Genomic DNA, 17,234 nt, shown 5'->3' with positions numbered 1-17,234 from the left:
CCCATAGACACTCCTGTTTGCAGGAAATGCAGGAATCGACCGAGTTGAAATTTCTTCGTGGGGCCTTTCTGGCCTCACACCACGCAACATATTTTTGCCACATGTGGTGATAATGTTGTGCGGTCACCTCCTTTCTGGCTTTGACCAGGGTAGGAATGACCTCTTCCGGAATGCCTTTTTCCCTTAGGATCCGGCGTTCCACCGCCATGCCGTCAAACGCAGCTGCGGTAAGTCTTGGAACAGACATGGTACTTGCTGAAACAAGTCCCTTCTTAGCGGCAGAGGCCATAAGTCCTCTGTGAGCATCTCTTGAAGTTCCGGGTACCAAGTTCTTCTTGGCTAATCCGGAGCCATGAGTATAGTTCTTACTCCTCTACGTCTTATAAGTCTCAGTACCTTAGGTATGAGAAGCAGAGGATGGAACACATACACCGACTGGTACATCCATGGTGTTACCAGAACGTCCACAGCTATTGCCTGAGGGTCTCTTAACCTGGCGCAATACCTGTCCCGTTTTTTGTTCAGACGGGACGCCATCATGTCCACCTTTGGTATTTCCCAACGGTTTACAATCATGTGGAAAACTTCCCGATGAAGTTTTCACTCTGCCGGGTGGAGGTCGTGCCTGCTGAGGAAGTCTGCTTCCCAGTTTCCATTCCCGGAATGAAACACTGCTGACAGTGCTATCACATGATTTTCCGCCCAGCGAAAAGTTCTTGCAGTTTTTGCCATTGCCCTCCTGCTTCTTGTGCCGCCCTGTCTATTTACGTGGGCGACTGCCGTGATGTTTTTCCCACTGGATCAATACCGGCTGACCTTGAAGCAGAGGTCTTGCTAAGCTTAGAGTATTATAAATTTACCCTTAGCTCCAGTATATTTATGTGGAGAAAAGTCTCCAGACTTGATCACACTCCCTGGAAATTTTTTCCTTGTGTGACTGCTCCCCAGCCTCTCGGGCTGGCCTCCGTGGTCACCAGCATCCAATCCTGAATGCCGAATCTGCGGCCCTCTAGAAGATGAGCACTCTGTAACCACCACAGGAGAGACACCCTTGTCCTTGGATATAGGGTTATCCGCTGATGCATCTGAAGATGCGATCCGGACCATTTGTCCAGCAGATCCCACTGAAAAATTCTTGCGTGAAATCTGCCGAATGGAATTGCTTCGTAGGAAGTCACCATCTTTACCAGGACCCTTGTGCAATGATGCACTGATTTTAGGAGGTTCCTGACTAGCTCGGATAACTCCCTGGCTTTCTCTTCCGGGAGAAACACCTTTTTCTGGACTGTGTCCAGAATCATCCCTAGGCACAGCAGACTTGTCGTCGGGATCAGCTGCGATTTTGGAATATTTAGAATCCACCCGTGCTGTTGTAGCAGTATCCGAGATAGTGCTACTCCGACCTCCAACTGTTCCCTGGACTTTGCCCTTATCAGGAGATCGTCCAAGTAAGGGATAATTAAGACGCCTTTTCTTCGAAGAAGAATCATCATTTCGGCCATTACCTTGGTAAAGACCCGGGGTGCCGTGGACAATCCAAACGGCAGCGTCTGAAACTGATAGTGACAGTTCTGTACCACGAACCTGAGGTACCCTTAGTGAGAAGGGCAAATTTTGGACATGGAGGTAAGCATCCCTGATGTCTCGGGACACTATATAGTCCCCTTCTTCCTGGTTCGTTATCACTGCTCTGAGTGACTCCATCTTGATTTGAACCTTTGTAAGTGTTCAAATTTTTTTAGATTTAGAATAGGTCTCACCTAGCCTTCTGGCTTCAGTACCACAATATAATGTGGAATAATACCCCTTTTCTTGTTGTAGGAGGGGTAATTTGATTATCACCTGCTGGGAATACAGCTTGTGAATGGTTTCCCATACTGCCTCCTTGTCGGAGGGAGACCTTGGTAAACCAGACTTCAGGAGCCTGCGAAGGGGAAACGTCTCGACATTCCAATCTGTACCCCTGGGATACTACATGTAGGATCCAGGGGTCCTGTACGGTCCCAGCGTCATGCTGAGAGCTTGGCAGAAGCGGTGGAACGCTTCTGTTCCTGGGAATGGGCTGCCTGCTGCAGTCTTCTTCCCTTTCCTCTATCCCTGGGCAGATATGACTCTTATAGGGACGAAAGGACTGAGGCTGAAAAGACGGTGTCTTTTTCTGCAGAGATGTGACTTAGGGTAAAAACGGTGGATTTTCCAGCAGTTGCCGTGGCCACCAGGTCCGATGGACCGACCCCAAATAACTCCTCTTCCTTTATACGGCAATACACCTTTGTGCCGTTTGGAATCTGCATCACCTGACCACTGTCGTGTCCATAAACATCTTCTGGCAGATATGGACATCGCACTTACTCTTGATGCCAGAGTGCAAATATCCCTCTGTGCATCTCGCATATATAGAAAATGCATCCTTTAAATGCTCTATAGTCAATAAAATACTGTCCCTGTCAAGGGTATCAATATTTTTAGTCAGGGAATCCGACCAAGCCACCCCAGCTCTGCACATCCAGGCTGAGGCGATCGCTGGTCGCAGTATAACACCAGTATGTGTGTATATACTTTTTATGATATTTTCCAGCCTCCTGTCAGCTGGCTCCTTGAGGACGGCCCTATCTATAGACGGTACCGCCACTTGTTTTGGTAAGCGTGTGAGCGCCTTATCCACCCTAAGGGGTGTTTCCCAACGCGCCCTAACTTCTGGCGGGAAAGGGTATACCGCCCATAATTTTCTATCGGGGGGAACCCACGCATCATCACACACTTCATTTAATTTATCTGATTCAGGAAAAACTACGGTAGTTTTTTCACATCCCACATAATACCCTCTTTTGTGGTACTTGTAGTATCAGAAATATGTAACACCTCCTTCATTGCCCTTAACGTGTGGCCCTAATAAGGAATACGTTTGTTTATTCACCGTCGACACTGGATTCAGTGTCCGTGTCTGTGTCTGTGTCGACCGACTAAAGTAAACGGGCGTTTTAAAACCCCTGACGGTGTTTCTGAGACGTCTGGACCGGTACTAATTGTTTGTCGGCCGTCTCATGTCGTCAACCGACCTTGCAGCGTGTTGACATTATCACGTAATTCCCTAAATAAGCCATCCATTCCGGTGTCGACTCCCTAGAGAGTGACATCACCATTACAGGCAATTGCTCCGCCTCCTCACCAACATCGTCCTCATACACGTCGACACACACGTACCGACACACAGCACACACACAGGGAATGCTCTGATAGAGGACAGGACCCACTAGCCCTTTGGAGAGACAGAGGGAGAGTTTGCCAGCACACACCAAAAACGCTATAATTATATAGGGACAACCTTATATAAGTGTTTTCCCTTATAGCATCTTTTATATATTTCTAACGCCAAATTAGTGCCCCCCCTCTCTGTTTTAACCCTGTTTCTGTAGTGCAGTGCAGGGGAGAGCCTGGGAGCCTTCCCTCCAGCCTTTCTGTGAGGGAAAATGGCGCTGTGTGCTGAGGAGATAGGCCCCGCCCCTTTTTCGGCGGGCTCGTCTCCCGCTCTTTAATGGATTCTGGCAGGGGTTAAATATCTCCATATAGCCCCCGGAGGCTATATGTGAGGTATTTTTAGCCAAAAAAGGTTTTCATTTGCCTCCCAGGGCGCCCCCCTCCCAGCGCCCTGCACCCTCAGTGACTGCCGTGTGAAGTGTGCTGAGAGGAAATGGCGCACAGCTGCAGTGCTGTGCGCTACCTTAAGAAGACTGAGGAGTCTTCTGCCGCCGATTCTGGACCTCTTCTCGTTTCAGCATCTGCAAGGGGGCCGGCGGCGAGGCTCCGGTGACTATCCAGGCTGTACCTGTGATCGTCCCTCTGGAGCTAATGTCCAGTAGCCAAAGAAGCCAATCCATCCTGCACGCAGGTGAGTTCACTTCTTCTCCCCTAAGTCCCTCGTTGCAGTGATCCTGTTGCCAGCAGGACTCACTGTAAAATAAAAAACCTAAGCTAAACTTTTCTAAGCAGCTCTTTAGGAGAGCCACCTAGATTGCACCCTTCTCGGCCGGGCACAAAAATCTAACTGAGGCTTGGAGGAGGGTCATAGGGGGAGGAGCCAGTGCACACCACCTGATCCTAAAGCTTTACTTTTTGTGCCCTGTCTCCTGCGGAGCCGCTATTCCCCATGGTCCTTTCAGGAACCCCAGCATCCACTAGGACGATAGAGAAAACCTTATTTAAATATTTTAGTTTATAAGTGTTGATTATGCTAAAAGTGACTAATAGGGAACTAATAAGGAAACCGTGTTATATTTATGATATATTCATTGTTTGATAGTGAAGATTAAGTGCCAAAGGTGTAATATATATTATTAAGTAAGATGATAAGGAGGGGAAGGAAATAAGTGAGGGTTTTTTAGAAGGAGGAGCAGTTGGTGAGGGTTTTTATAGAAAAGGAGCAATTTCGAATCCCTCGTTGAATCCTAGGGGTGCCATAGTTCTCAGCTCGAAAATCCAGAACATTTCTCTTTGTGACAGTTTATTCAGGATATCTCCGCCCCTTTCACCCAAGGTTACGTTTTCTATACCTTTAAAGGTGAGGTTATCGGGGTTGGAGTTGTGTACTTCTTGGAAATGTCTATAAATCGCGTGCGTTGAAATTTTATTTTTTATATTTCTTACATGTTCTTGGATGCGTATTTTTAAGCATCTTTTAGTCTTTCCGACATATCTCTGGCCGCACGTGCATTCCAACAGATAAATCACCATAGTGGAGTTGCAGTTAATGAAACTTTTAATGGTATATTCTCGTGTATTGTCGCTGTTAGAGAAAGTTTTTCTGTTTCTATGGACTAGTTTGCAAATTATGCAATTGCCGCATTTATAGCTTCCTTGACATTTCAATGTCGACGCAGGTTTTGTCGTTTTCAGTAGACTTGGTGCTAAGATTTCTTTCAGGTTATTGCTTTTCCTATATACAATCTGTGGTTGAGGGGGGAGAATATCTTTAAGAATAGGGTCCATCATAAGTATATTCCAATGTTTACTCAGTGATTGTTTGATGGCTGTTTCATGACAACTATAGGTTGTGACAAAAGGAACGAAGGGCCGTTGGAGAGCCTGTTCAGTTTTGATTTGAGCATTCTGTGTTGAGTTTTTTCTGGTTTTCTCCAGGGCTTTTGAAATAATTTCTTCCGGATATTCCCTTTCCTCAAATCTCCTGGCGTACAGCTGTAGTTGGCAGTCCTGGTCTTCCTTTTCCTTTTGGCTACAGTTTCTTTTTATCCGATGGAATTGTGAATAAGGGATGTTTTGCTTCCAGTTTTTTTGGTGACAGCTTTTATAATGCAGGTAGCTGTTTGTATCAACCTTTTTCACGAAGTTGCAAGTGATGATTTCTGTTTCTTTTGATGACAGTACTAGATCCAGGAATTCGATCTTATCTTTGTTATGCTTTTCTGTGAATTTCAGATTGTATTGGTTTAGGGATATCTTCTGAAAGAAGTCTAGGAACGAGGATTCTGTCCCTTCCCAGATGATGAGTATATCATCAATATACCTTTTGTAGATCACCAGTTGGTCGGCAAATGCATTATTCGAAAAAATGTTTTCTTCTTCCCAGCTGCCCATTAGGAGATTGGCGAAACTGGGGGCAAAAATAGTCCCCATGGCTGTTCCGCGTGTTTGCAAGTAAAAAGATTCTTTGAATTTAAAATAATTGTGACTCAAATGGCTTTTTTGTGTACATTAGTTAGACCAGTATCCCTATCCAGGAATTTTTTACAAGCAGTAATTCCAGTTTCGTGTATAATGCAAGTGTCCAAGCTTTCTACGTCGATAGTAACCCATAAGTATGTTTCTTTCCAAGTTGTATTTTTCACAGTTTCCAGTACACTGTTTGTGTCCTTTAGGTAGGAAGGTAATCCAATTACATATTTTTTCAAGAAGAGGTCGATGTATTCAGATAGGTGTGAAGTTAGGGAGTCAATGCCCGCAATAATTGGTCTGCCCGGGGGATTTGTCATATTTTTATGTATCTTAGGAAGATAATAGAAAATTGGAATAATTGGGGATGTTATCATCAAGAACTGATACTCTTCTTTCTCCAGGACATAGCAGTGTAGGTAATGTATCAGCAAAATTCTCAGGTCTTCGGTGTACTGTTGTGTGGGGTCTTGAGACAGTTGTTTATAGGAGTTGATGTCACTTAGGAGACGAGTAGCTTCTTTCTCATACGCTGATCTGTCTAAAATGACTACTCCTCCTCCTTTATCAGCCTGCTTGATTACAATTTCAGGATTGGTCTTCAGGTTTTTCAAGGCTTGCTTCTCATGATTCTTCAAATTATTCTGTTTTATGGGTGGAAGATCTTGCTCACATAAGTCTTTCTTAACTAAGTCTTGAAATATAGCGATATGGTGTCCTTTGGATTCCAGCGGGTAGTATTTTGATTTTCTTTTTAAGCCTGATTTCGATTCAGGAATGGGGTTCTTGTCAGTTTCCTTTTTTGCAAAGTGTCTTTTCAATGTGAGGTTTCTAGTAAATTTGTTAAGGTCTATGAAGGTGTTGAACTTATTCATCTGATTTAATGGTGCGAATTTTAGTCCTTTGCTCAGTAATGAAATTTCAGATTTGTTAAGTTTGTGTTGCGAAAGGTTAAAGATTCCATTGGACGTATTTTCTAGTTCTGTTGGTATTTTCTTTTCGCATTTTGTCCGCCCGCTGCCTCGGGTGCCTCTTCTTCTACGAAGGTCCTTTTTAATGGTGATGGTTTCTTGAACCGTTCTCGGAAAAAAGATTTTTTCTGTGACTCTGGGTTGGTGGTATATGGATCGGGGGATAAAAAATCCGAGTCACTGTTTGAATCCTGTCATTGAAGGGCAGTGAATCTGTTGGTCATAGTGAGTCTCTTGTGTTGCGGTGTATATGTTCTCTGTATTCCCAGATTTTGTCTCATTCTGGGTTGGCGGGGTGTGATTTTCCAGCCTCGCTTTCTTGGATCTTGGTAAATCGGAATTTTTTCCGTTCTGTTGGTGATAAATCTACTCCAGTTTTTTACTCTGTTGTTGAGATAATCCTGTTTATCTCGTTGAAATTTTTTCTCCTTCCCTTTTATGACTTCTTCTTCGATTTTTTTCAAGTTTCTTAGTGAGGGTCAGATCATTGGCCTTGAAGATTTCTTTATCTTTATGGGGTAGCAAGAGTGTTTCTTTCAGTAGTAATTCTTCTTCCAATTTCTGGAGAGTCTTAGATTTTTCAGAAATAATTAATTTCATTAAATTAGTAGAACACTCGTGTAGAATTTTGTCCCAACTGGATATAAATTCCTGATCTTCAATACCAAAAGTGGGGTTTTTTTGTATCCGGAGACCCCTAGGAACTCTGTTGGCTGCAATATAGTGTTCTAGTCCTTTTATTTCCCACCAAGTTTTAATTTCTTTGGTTAATAATCTCTCTGTTTCCCAAAACAATTCGTCTATGTCATCTGTTGGTAAGGCCGCCTGTTGGGCTGTTTGGTTGTCTTCATTGAAGATTTTTTGCCATAGATTATTTCTTTTATCTAGGCCTCTATGTTTCAACATGGCAGGGAGGGTCTAGGGAATAACCGGTAGCTAAACAGTAATAAGTGATTTATGTAGAACAATAGAGGATAGCGCCTAGGTAAATTCAGTAAGACCCCCTAAAGCAGAGGAATATAATGACTATATAGTCAGACCTAACACTCCTCACAGGTACGTAAGTGGCAGCTTTTAAACAATATAAAGATAAATATAAAAAAATGAAGTATAAAAAGCGCCTAATAGTGTTGGTGAATCACTCTTCGTGAAAAATTGTGATAATAAAACAGACAAAGTATAAAAACTTAGCTGCGGATATTTCTGGTAGATGACTCTTAGAAACCGGACATGTAAAGGAGAGATAAAATTGACATAGTGTGTACTGTTTTTAAATTTCCACAGGTGTTTAAAAAGCAGTTTATAGGAACTGTGCAGGTTCCAAATTTATAGTATAAAACTATGTTAGTTAAAAACAATAGTTTAATAAACACACTCCTGCCATACATGCAGGTTAACAAACATAGATAAAACAGCACAAAAGTTTTAAGGACATATATAGCAGCTGATTTCAATTCTAAAATGCAGGTATTAATCGTACAATATTCAGAAGTATAGCAGGCTTATCTGTCCACATATATAGTTTTTGGATTAAATTTCATCCGTAAATGCAAGTATCAAACGTACAAGATAAAAGGTAAAAACATGGCTTATCTGTCCACGAATGGGAAGTCAAAGGGATGAGCATCCAGTCCCTGTCCCAACGCGTTTCGTCCTAGTGTGAGGACTTCTTCAAGGGGATGACATACTGTGGGAGTCCTGGGATTTTTATACTAAAACATGTGGTCACATGTAAGGAAATGACCTCACTTCCTGTGTATCCTTCCGGATTTTAGTGGAGTATAAGAATTTAAATATATATCGTTTTTAATCTATAGATAGCGAGGATTATATAAATGGAACATATATATATATTTATAGTGGAGAAAACAAGTGTTAAGACAGTATTGAGCGATGTGTTGGAACGCAACGCTTAACGTGGACAGATAAGCCATGTTTTTACCTTTTATCTTGTACGTTTGATACTTGCATTTACGGATGAAATTTAATCCAAAAACTATATATGTGGACAGATAAGCCTGCTATACTTCTGAATATTGTACGATTAATACCTGCATTTTAGAATTGAAATCAGCTGCTATATATGTCCTTAAAACTTTTGTGCTGTTTTATCTATGTTTGTTAACCTGCATGTATGGCAGGAGTGTGTTTATTAAACTATTGTTTTTAACTAACAGTTTTATACTATAAATTTGGAACCTGCACAGTTCCTATAAACTGCTTTTTAAACACCTGTGGAAATTTAAAAACAGTACACACTATGTCAATTTTATCTCTCCTTTACATGTCCGGTTTCTAAGAGTCATCTACCAGAAATATCCGCAGCTAAGTTTTTATACTTTGTCTGTTTTATTATCACAATTTTTCACGAAGAGTGATTCACCAACACTATTAGGCGCTTTTTATACTTCATTTTTTTATATTTATCTTTATATTGTTTAAAAGCTGCCACTTACGTACCTGTGAGGAGTGTTAGGTCTGACTATATAGTCATTATATTCCTCTGCTTTAGGGGGTCTTACTGAATTTACCTAGGCGCTATCCTCTATTGTTCTACATACATACATACATATATATATATATATATATATATATATATATATATATATATATATATATATACATATATACACACACACACACACCAATGTATATTCACACATACTCAGACCTTAAAAATAAATAAATATATATATATACACACATATACATACATACACACACACACACACATTTCATATATGCATACATACACATATATATTATATACCCATATACATATCCCGATATATCCTGATTCAGAGGTATAATAATTCTTAGAAGTCTGAAACTAAATGTGACCACTCACAGGCTTAAAAACCTGAGAAATCTGCTGCTTAACCGCAGCTTAGTTAATGGGTCCCGAATCCAGTGTGGTGTGGCTGTAGATTTAAAAATAACTACAGCACCTTGTATTCCCAGGTGGCTAACCAGGCCCAACACTGCTTAGCTTCTAAGATCAGATGAGATCGGGCGTATCCAATTGTGGTGTGGCTAAGTGAATTAAGCAAAGCTGCTGCAGGTGAGCCTGAACTCACAATGCTTGTAGTGCTCCACAGATACTGTTTTATAATCACCATGTGCTGACCAATTGTATAACACATCTTACTTTACAACAGTGAACAAAGCCAGTATTTGGCTGACCACAGCCATGATTCAAATTTGCAGTCTTTGGGATAATATCATTATAAACAGTTGTGATAAAAATAATAGTAAGCGAGTGTAGATCCATGTAATACACTGTTACAGACATGGTAGGAAAACTGCTTTTTAGTCTTTGCTGGTGTCTTACTCATTATGCAGACAGACAATACAAAATACAACTTGCGCGACTCAGTAAATAGCACTAAGGTGTCTCTATAAATATATATCTGGCGAAGTGCAGTGCACGCCAGTAATACCTCATCCCAAATTCCCCTTAACACCCCTGCGCCTTCAATGGAGGAGAGATGTAATACAGGAAATTCTGGAAATACAACAGGAAAAACAACAGGAAGCATGGTTAAAAGTGCAGATTTATAATTATGTAAGCAGATTTAATAAACATACTATGTTCAAACCTGCACATATAACATGTATCCTGTTTAACAAAGACTTAATAGCCTATTGTAACACATATGCAGCGCTGCTGTATTCTAGAAACATACTTCTTTTATCAACAAGAGTGGAACATGAGATTTTATCCAGTGACCCTGACATTTGTGTGTGCAGGGAACATCACCGTGGCAGCAAAGTTACTCACTAGGCTATGGAGCCTGCCTTTTAAAAACTCTCATTTGTGTGCCCCCCCCCCCCCGTGCTCCGTGTACCGTCTCTATACACGGAGCCGGGCTATGGTGGAGAGAGAGCCGGAAGCCGCATCGAGGGCCGGGGAGCGCGCTGCATAGAGCCGTGGAGCGGCCTATGCATAAATAAACGTGGCCGGCGCGGCTCAGAGCGGCGGGGGACACAGCATAAACAGCGGCGCTAGAAGCGGCGGCGGGCGGCTGAAGACAGCGGCCAGCGGCCACATACACACACAGTATCCCACACAGCGGGGCGGCAGCGTGAACTGACCGCCCCGTTCAACATACCTGGACCCTGTGGTGAGGGCAATGACGGGGCTTCTCTGTAAGCACTGTCAGCCTTTTACTGCAGGAGTCCTGCACGTGGTAGTGAGGGAGCTCTTCTAGAGAGGTCCGACACCCACAGCTACTTCAGCAGCTTTCACTATTCCAGACCCTCGCCTTCTTGGAAGGGGGAAAGGGATTCCAAAAAAAAAATAATCAAAAAATTAAGTAATTGTGGATCAAGTTCCACAAGCCTAGTCTCGGTGAGCACCGAAAAAAACACTGAGGTACTCTGGGATATGGAGGGGAGGTATAGTCAAAGTTTAACTATTCAGTGCCTAGTTCCTATGGAACCGTCCATATCCCTAGAGTACTCCAGTGACCCCTAGTGGATGAAAAAGAAAATGGTTTATCCAGTCTAAACTCATATTTGGGCACCTAACCACCGACTGCACGCTTTCTTCTCGCATCATAGGTAGCTGTGAGAAATGTCACCCCCGCGGCTAATGGGCGTCTAGATGGAGCAACAATTGAATTGCTCCATTTTGGTAGCCGCGGGGAACAATTGCATTCGCCATAAAATGTGTACAATTTTCAGATATCACTGAAACGGATTGCTATAATCAGTCTGTAAACCTCTGCATATTAGTCAGTCTACATGGAGATCCTCAAGACTCCGCATTTTTACCTTTTATAGCAACAAAAGTGGTGGTCAATTTTGGACTAGAGACAAATTGAATATTAGCATCAGACTACAACCAAATGGTACACACGGTAGACAAGTACCATAAACAAGTTTGAGAGACAATTAGCAAATAAATACAAATATTCAGCTTATAGGTGCAACTCAAAACATCCAATCAGATAACAAAATTTCATTAATGAACGAGATATCTTTCAGTGTGTTTGCACCAATGATGCGAGGCCCCGCGCTCATTCATCGTTGGTTCTGGCTCGTTTCAACATGCAAACCAGTATGGACAATCTCGTCCATATTAGCATGCAGGGATATGGGGCCAGGTGAAGAAGCTCCACAACCCCGTCACACACACACACCCCGCCGCCGGGGCGTCCGTATCGGCCGTCAGGCACCTCGTCCAGCAATCGGCAGGTGTGTAGGGCCCATTACACCACAAAACCAAATATCCAAATTGGTTGCACTTGTTTAGTGCAAATGGTACACCCAAATGAAACTGGCAAACAACAACGTGCATACACAGGCTAATGCCTTGATAAGGGCTCACACAAGTCAATGACCATTACCATTTAACTAAGAAAATGAATTACTGGTGGCTTGCGTCATAATCTATACATAAAATTATATACTGGTAAGTACACTGGTCAATCCATAGGAACACAAACAGACTCTGGCACATCACTTATCCAATATCACAGTAGATCTATACATTACAGACAAACACTGCAACATAATTATATTGGCTTTCACTACAACAAATAAAGATAAGCTGGTTGTTTGTGTACATACTGTTCGAGTCTGTTTTTCCAAGGACAGAAGTATTTCAATCACCTCCTGGAGTTTACCTTCCTGGAAAAAGCATATAATTGAATCAGTTATCCTTATAATACAGAAAAACTATTTAGAACTGAACAAACACTTAACATTTTATAGATTTCCAGCAAAAAAAAAAAATCACATAAAACAGTCATGCAATAATAAATGTAATTTATATATATATATATATATATATATATATATATATATATATATATATATATATATTATTTTTTTTTTTTTTTTTTTTTTTTTTTTTTTCTAAAGAGGACAAACATTTTATTCTAAATTTAAATACACGTGGCTGACAAGATTAAAGCCTATACATAACGAGGGATTTATGAAGCAAATTTATTTATTTACATATACAAAAAGGCAAAACGTATTTACCAGGAATTAGGGCTGGCCACTGGACGAGCAGCTTCATTTTGATGCATGTTTGCCACCATTTTTACATGCAATATAATAGCATTAACCATCGCCAGTAGAATAGCCAACATGAGGCATTCCAGTTGCTATGAAACCACACATCCCAGCATGTCCTGCCACAGACTTAGAATGCCCTAACAGCAAACAAGTGGCTGGGCATGCTGGGATATATAGTTCCATACGTTGCCTACCCCTGGTTTAAATCATCAATGGTGTGCTTGTACACATGCACAGTGGACATGAATAGTTTACTCATGTATAAAGCAGCTCTACTATGGATCTAGCATATGCTGTACCAATCACGAAACAAAGGGGACCAGGAGGATATACCGGTTATCGGGATGCCGGCGGTCACATGACCGTCCGTGGCATCCCGACACTGAAGTTACTTACATCGGGGGGTTAAGTATTTTTACCCTCCCCTACCCTAACGATCACCCGGATCAGAACGTATGGTTGCCAAACTTGGTTTCCGATGGTCATTCCAAGCAGGCATTATTAGGTATTAAATCTCCCTGTGGAAGCTGCTTGCTCTGAAGACTAAAAAGTCAGTGAGATTATACAAACACTGAGGTGGTGGTGGCAGTCCACACAGTAGGCTCCACAGATAAAGCTGGTTGCAACTTGCAACCTCAGTATATAATAGAGGAATGGGTAATCTGATTCAGTCACATAAAGTGGAGTGATCCTAAAAGGTTTTTTTAGGAGTTGAGTAAAAAGAGCTTACGTATACCCTGATATGGTAATCGTTCTACTGTAATACAGTAACACTACAAATAATCCCCTGCAAACTGGGTGCCGCGGTGCCATTAATTGGTAGTCAAGGACAAAATCAAATTAAATATGGTCGATGTGATCAACAAAACTAGAACTGCCAGCTGCCGATAATAAAAGAAGCAGGCAAATAAAATTAAAACCATGTCCACCGCTATATTATATTATAGTGTATGGCAATCGGTGTGTGCCTACCATCAATTGAGAAGCATGATTTCACACACAATATATACGGGGAGGGGGTGTATTATGTATGTATATACACAAACACACACAAGGAGATACCCAAAAGAAAAAGGAATCATATTCTAGAGGGCAGGCGCTTGCACTACGGGTTTCCACCGCTAGGTGAATGTTTGCGGAACCCTTCTCAGCAAATATCCCTGCTGAAGTTGAGGCTGAAGGTAGCATTTGATTGCAGTGATTTAGTTATTTTTTCCAAACGAGTTACTCACTCTTTCGCCTATTTTTGTGATGGCCATTCACATTAATCATTTGATGCGAGAGGGATGGTGCACACAGAATTGTACCCCAGGGTCAAACTGTCAACCAAAGTTTTTATGTGAAAAATTTTAAAAGGCTGCATCACGATTTGAGGGAAAAACGTCCCAATTTGTGATGAACAGGTGACATGACAACACAGTAGCCCACACAGAGTGTTCAGCAATTTTTAACCAACAGCGACATGAAACCTTTGCTTCACCCACCGTATTCACCTGATTTTGGGCCATGCAATTTTTTTATTTATTTTTTATTTCCTCGGATCAAAAGAGACCTTAAAAGTAAAACATTTTGCTGCTACTGAAGAGGTGAAACAAAAAAAGGCGAAAGTACTAAAAGGCATCAGTGAAGAAGTTCAAAAATATTTTTCACAATGGAATAGATGTTATCAAATGGAGTTATTTGAGAGTGGCTAAAATGTATAAATAAATAATAATCATTAATTTCTGGTGTGTGTGTGTGTGTATATATATATATATATATATATATAAAACAAAGTAAAGATTGTTTTGAAGACTGGTGAGTGCTCCTGTTTACTGGATTTAAATTGGAATTGATGGATCATGGCGATTTATCAATTTATGGAAGCTACCCCAGCATATGTGGATAAAGCCAGAGTGTGGACTGTTCTGGAAATATTATATATATATATATATATATATATATATATATATATATATATATATATATATATATATATATATATATACATATACATATACATATATATATATACATAGATGTACTTCCATTACAAAAACTAAAAGTGGGCATTATACTTTCTTACAACAGAGGTGGTGATTCAATTGTTTTGTGGGTTACCAAACATAAAGGGCCCCCACTGAAGCTATTCAATTGCCCTCCCCCCATTTGGACACACATGCCCCATGTGCACACCCATTAGTACTAGATTTAGCCGTGCGAAGCTACACCTGTCTAAAGTCCAGGTTAGGCCAAACAGCTCTTTCTTGCACCACTATTTTCCATATGTAAATCAAATGTTAAGACATTGCCCAGGTGTTTATTAACCGATATGCTTGAGTGTGGTTCTGTCTCTTTAATAAAAAAAAGTGGGATAGGACTTAAACACATGACAGAAGTATTTAAGTGTGTCCTCCAGGATATTTTAGGGGCAGGGCGTCGGTACTATTGGGGGTAGGCTGGCCCCCTTGACGTCACTAGTGGGGAGCATGTCCAGCCCGTTGCGTCACTCATTAGGGTGTGTCCAGCACTTGCGGAGCTGGGCTTCCCCCAAGCTCTCCCTTGAATGTGAATAAATTTAATGCGCATGCATGCAGCACCTATTCACACGGCAGCATCGGGCATGCTGTTTTAGCAGGGCACCACAAAAGGGGCAGGGCACATTTTGCCCTTTAAAAATCGGGCAGGGAGCGGCTTAAACAGCCTAGCGTGAACACTATTTATAATCCAAAAGATGCCTGAGAGACTGATGTACTTATATTACAAATACAAACAGTGGGCATTATACTTTCTTTCAACAGAGGGGACAACTCAATTGTTTTGTGGGTTCCTAAGCGTAAAAAGGGCACCCACCGGAGCTATTCAAATGCCCACCTCCCCCAGTTGAGCACACATGCCACGTGTGCGCACCCATTAGTACTAGATTTAGCCATGCAAAGTTAAGCCCATCTGAAGTCCAGGTTAGGCCAAACAACGCGCATCTCAGGAGGCTTTGAGCTGAAATGTGTTCCACCGGCTGCATACGCGCACAGGCGAGTTCCCACCTGCTCACAGACAGCCATCCTGAAAACCCGATGGTGAAGTCAAGAACCACCAAATTAATACAAGTAGTCTTCTCTGTACAAATGTACTTGTGCACGAATACCCCACACAAACGCAGCTATATACCGGGTTTCTGCATGTGAACGTGCATCAACCTGGGATTTCTTCCACCTGAGACCCAGGTGTTTGCCGGCTTGCTAGACCCAGCGAATTCCTGGGTCACATGTCTAAAACCGGCATAACTGGTCATTTTTACACCGGCAAACATCCATTGCTGAAAAGGCTCAACCACATGTCAGGCTGGGGCAACCTGTGTTTCTCCAGATATTGTGCAGCTACAAGACCCGTTGTGCCCTGCCAACTAATAATAATAACTAATAATATTGTATTATCCTGGGGATGGATGGCAGCTAAGGAGAAGCAGCAGGTCCCCAAATTGCATGGGAATTAATAATGTGACAACCATGCTCAGCCTATGTAAATGATACACATGTGCAGAGCTGTGGTGATCTGCCATTGTGGGCTGCTAGGCACTGGTCAGAGCTTCCAGAAACCCAACTGAGAAGCCATGAGGTGGGGAAGGGAAAGGTTCCACACGCTAGTTGGGGGCCAGTGGCTTCCAGTCGGCGTGTGCTGCACAGGAGCAGGGCTCTCCGCACACACAAACATGGAAGGGACTGAACTCCAAAGCTCCCTCCAGGCTGAGGCCTACATCCCCAGGACGGCGTGACTCAGCCCCCGCTCCCTCTCTCACCGCCACCAGCTTCTCGCACTCCGGCAGCCGCTGGTCCACCGTGGCGCTGTAGTCCACATCCATCTTGACGATGCGGCCATCAGATCGCTCCGTGTCATCAGCCATGTCAGGAACGGAGCAGAGACCCAGCAGTAAGCTGACAGCACCGAGGAAAGCAGACTAGCAGGCGAGGGCCGAAGACACCTAAAATCTGCCAGGACCTCGATGACACTGTAGAAAGACAAAGAGACAGGCATACGCCAAGGCAGCCTTAATTACGTCACGCGTCTTCCCTATGGGTTTTTTTTTCCCTTTAAACTTTATTGACAGAAACGGTAACCATGACAATGTTGGAAGCTGTGATTTTCTGGTTAAGGAGATCTCCTAACGATCCCGATTACAGCGGTCAGTTCCGCTATTAGGACACTGTCCCACCCGTGGGCTGGAGTGTCATCATGGTTACTCCTTAGTCCGCTTTATACCAACAACAGGATGAATTCCCATTTCTCTATCGTCCTAGTGGATGCTGGGGTTCCTGAAAGGACCATGGGGGAATAGCGGCTCCGCAGGAGACAGGGCACAAAAAGTAAAGCTTTAGGATCAGGTGGTGTGCACTGGCTCCTCCCCCTATGACCCTCCTCCAAGCCTCAGTTAGATTTTTGTGCCCGGCCGAGAAGGGTGCAATCTAGGTGGCTCTCCTAAAGAGCTGCTTAGAAAAGTTTAGCTTAGGTTTTTTATTTTACAGTGAGTCCTGCTGGCAACAGGATCACTGCAACGAGGGACTTAGGGGAGAAGAAGTGAACTCACCTGCGTGC

General features: G+C 42.5%; 1 protein-coding gene across 1 annotated transcript in view; it reads right to left on the bottom strand.

The window, feature by feature from the left end:
* PSMD12 (proteasome 26S subunit, non-ATPase 12) overlaps positions 1-16,699 on the bottom strand; it is a 100,381-nt gene extending 83,682 nt beyond the window's left edge. Inside the window, exons 1-2 of the mRNA XM_063960826.1 lie at positions 16,441-16,699; positions 12,213-12,272 (exon numbers count right to left, since the gene is read on the bottom strand). Coding sequence (XP_063816896.1) covers positions 12,213-12,272; positions 16,441-16,545 — 165 coding nt within the window. The 5' untranslated portion in view covers positions 16,546-16,699. The remainder of the gene's footprint in view (positions 1-12,212; positions 12,273-16,440) is intronic.
* Positions 16,700-17,234: the final 535 nt, after the last annotated feature.

This window comes from Pseudophryne corroboree, chromosome 3 (assembly GCF_028390025.1).
Source record: "Pseudophryne corroboree isolate aPseCor3 chromosome 3, aPseCor3.hap2, whole genome shotgun sequence".
Lineage (NCBI taxonomy): Eukaryota > Metazoa > Chordata > Amphibia > Anura > Myobatrachidae > Pseudophryne > Pseudophryne corroboree.
This window is presented reverse-complemented; position numbering and strand designations above follow the sequence as displayed.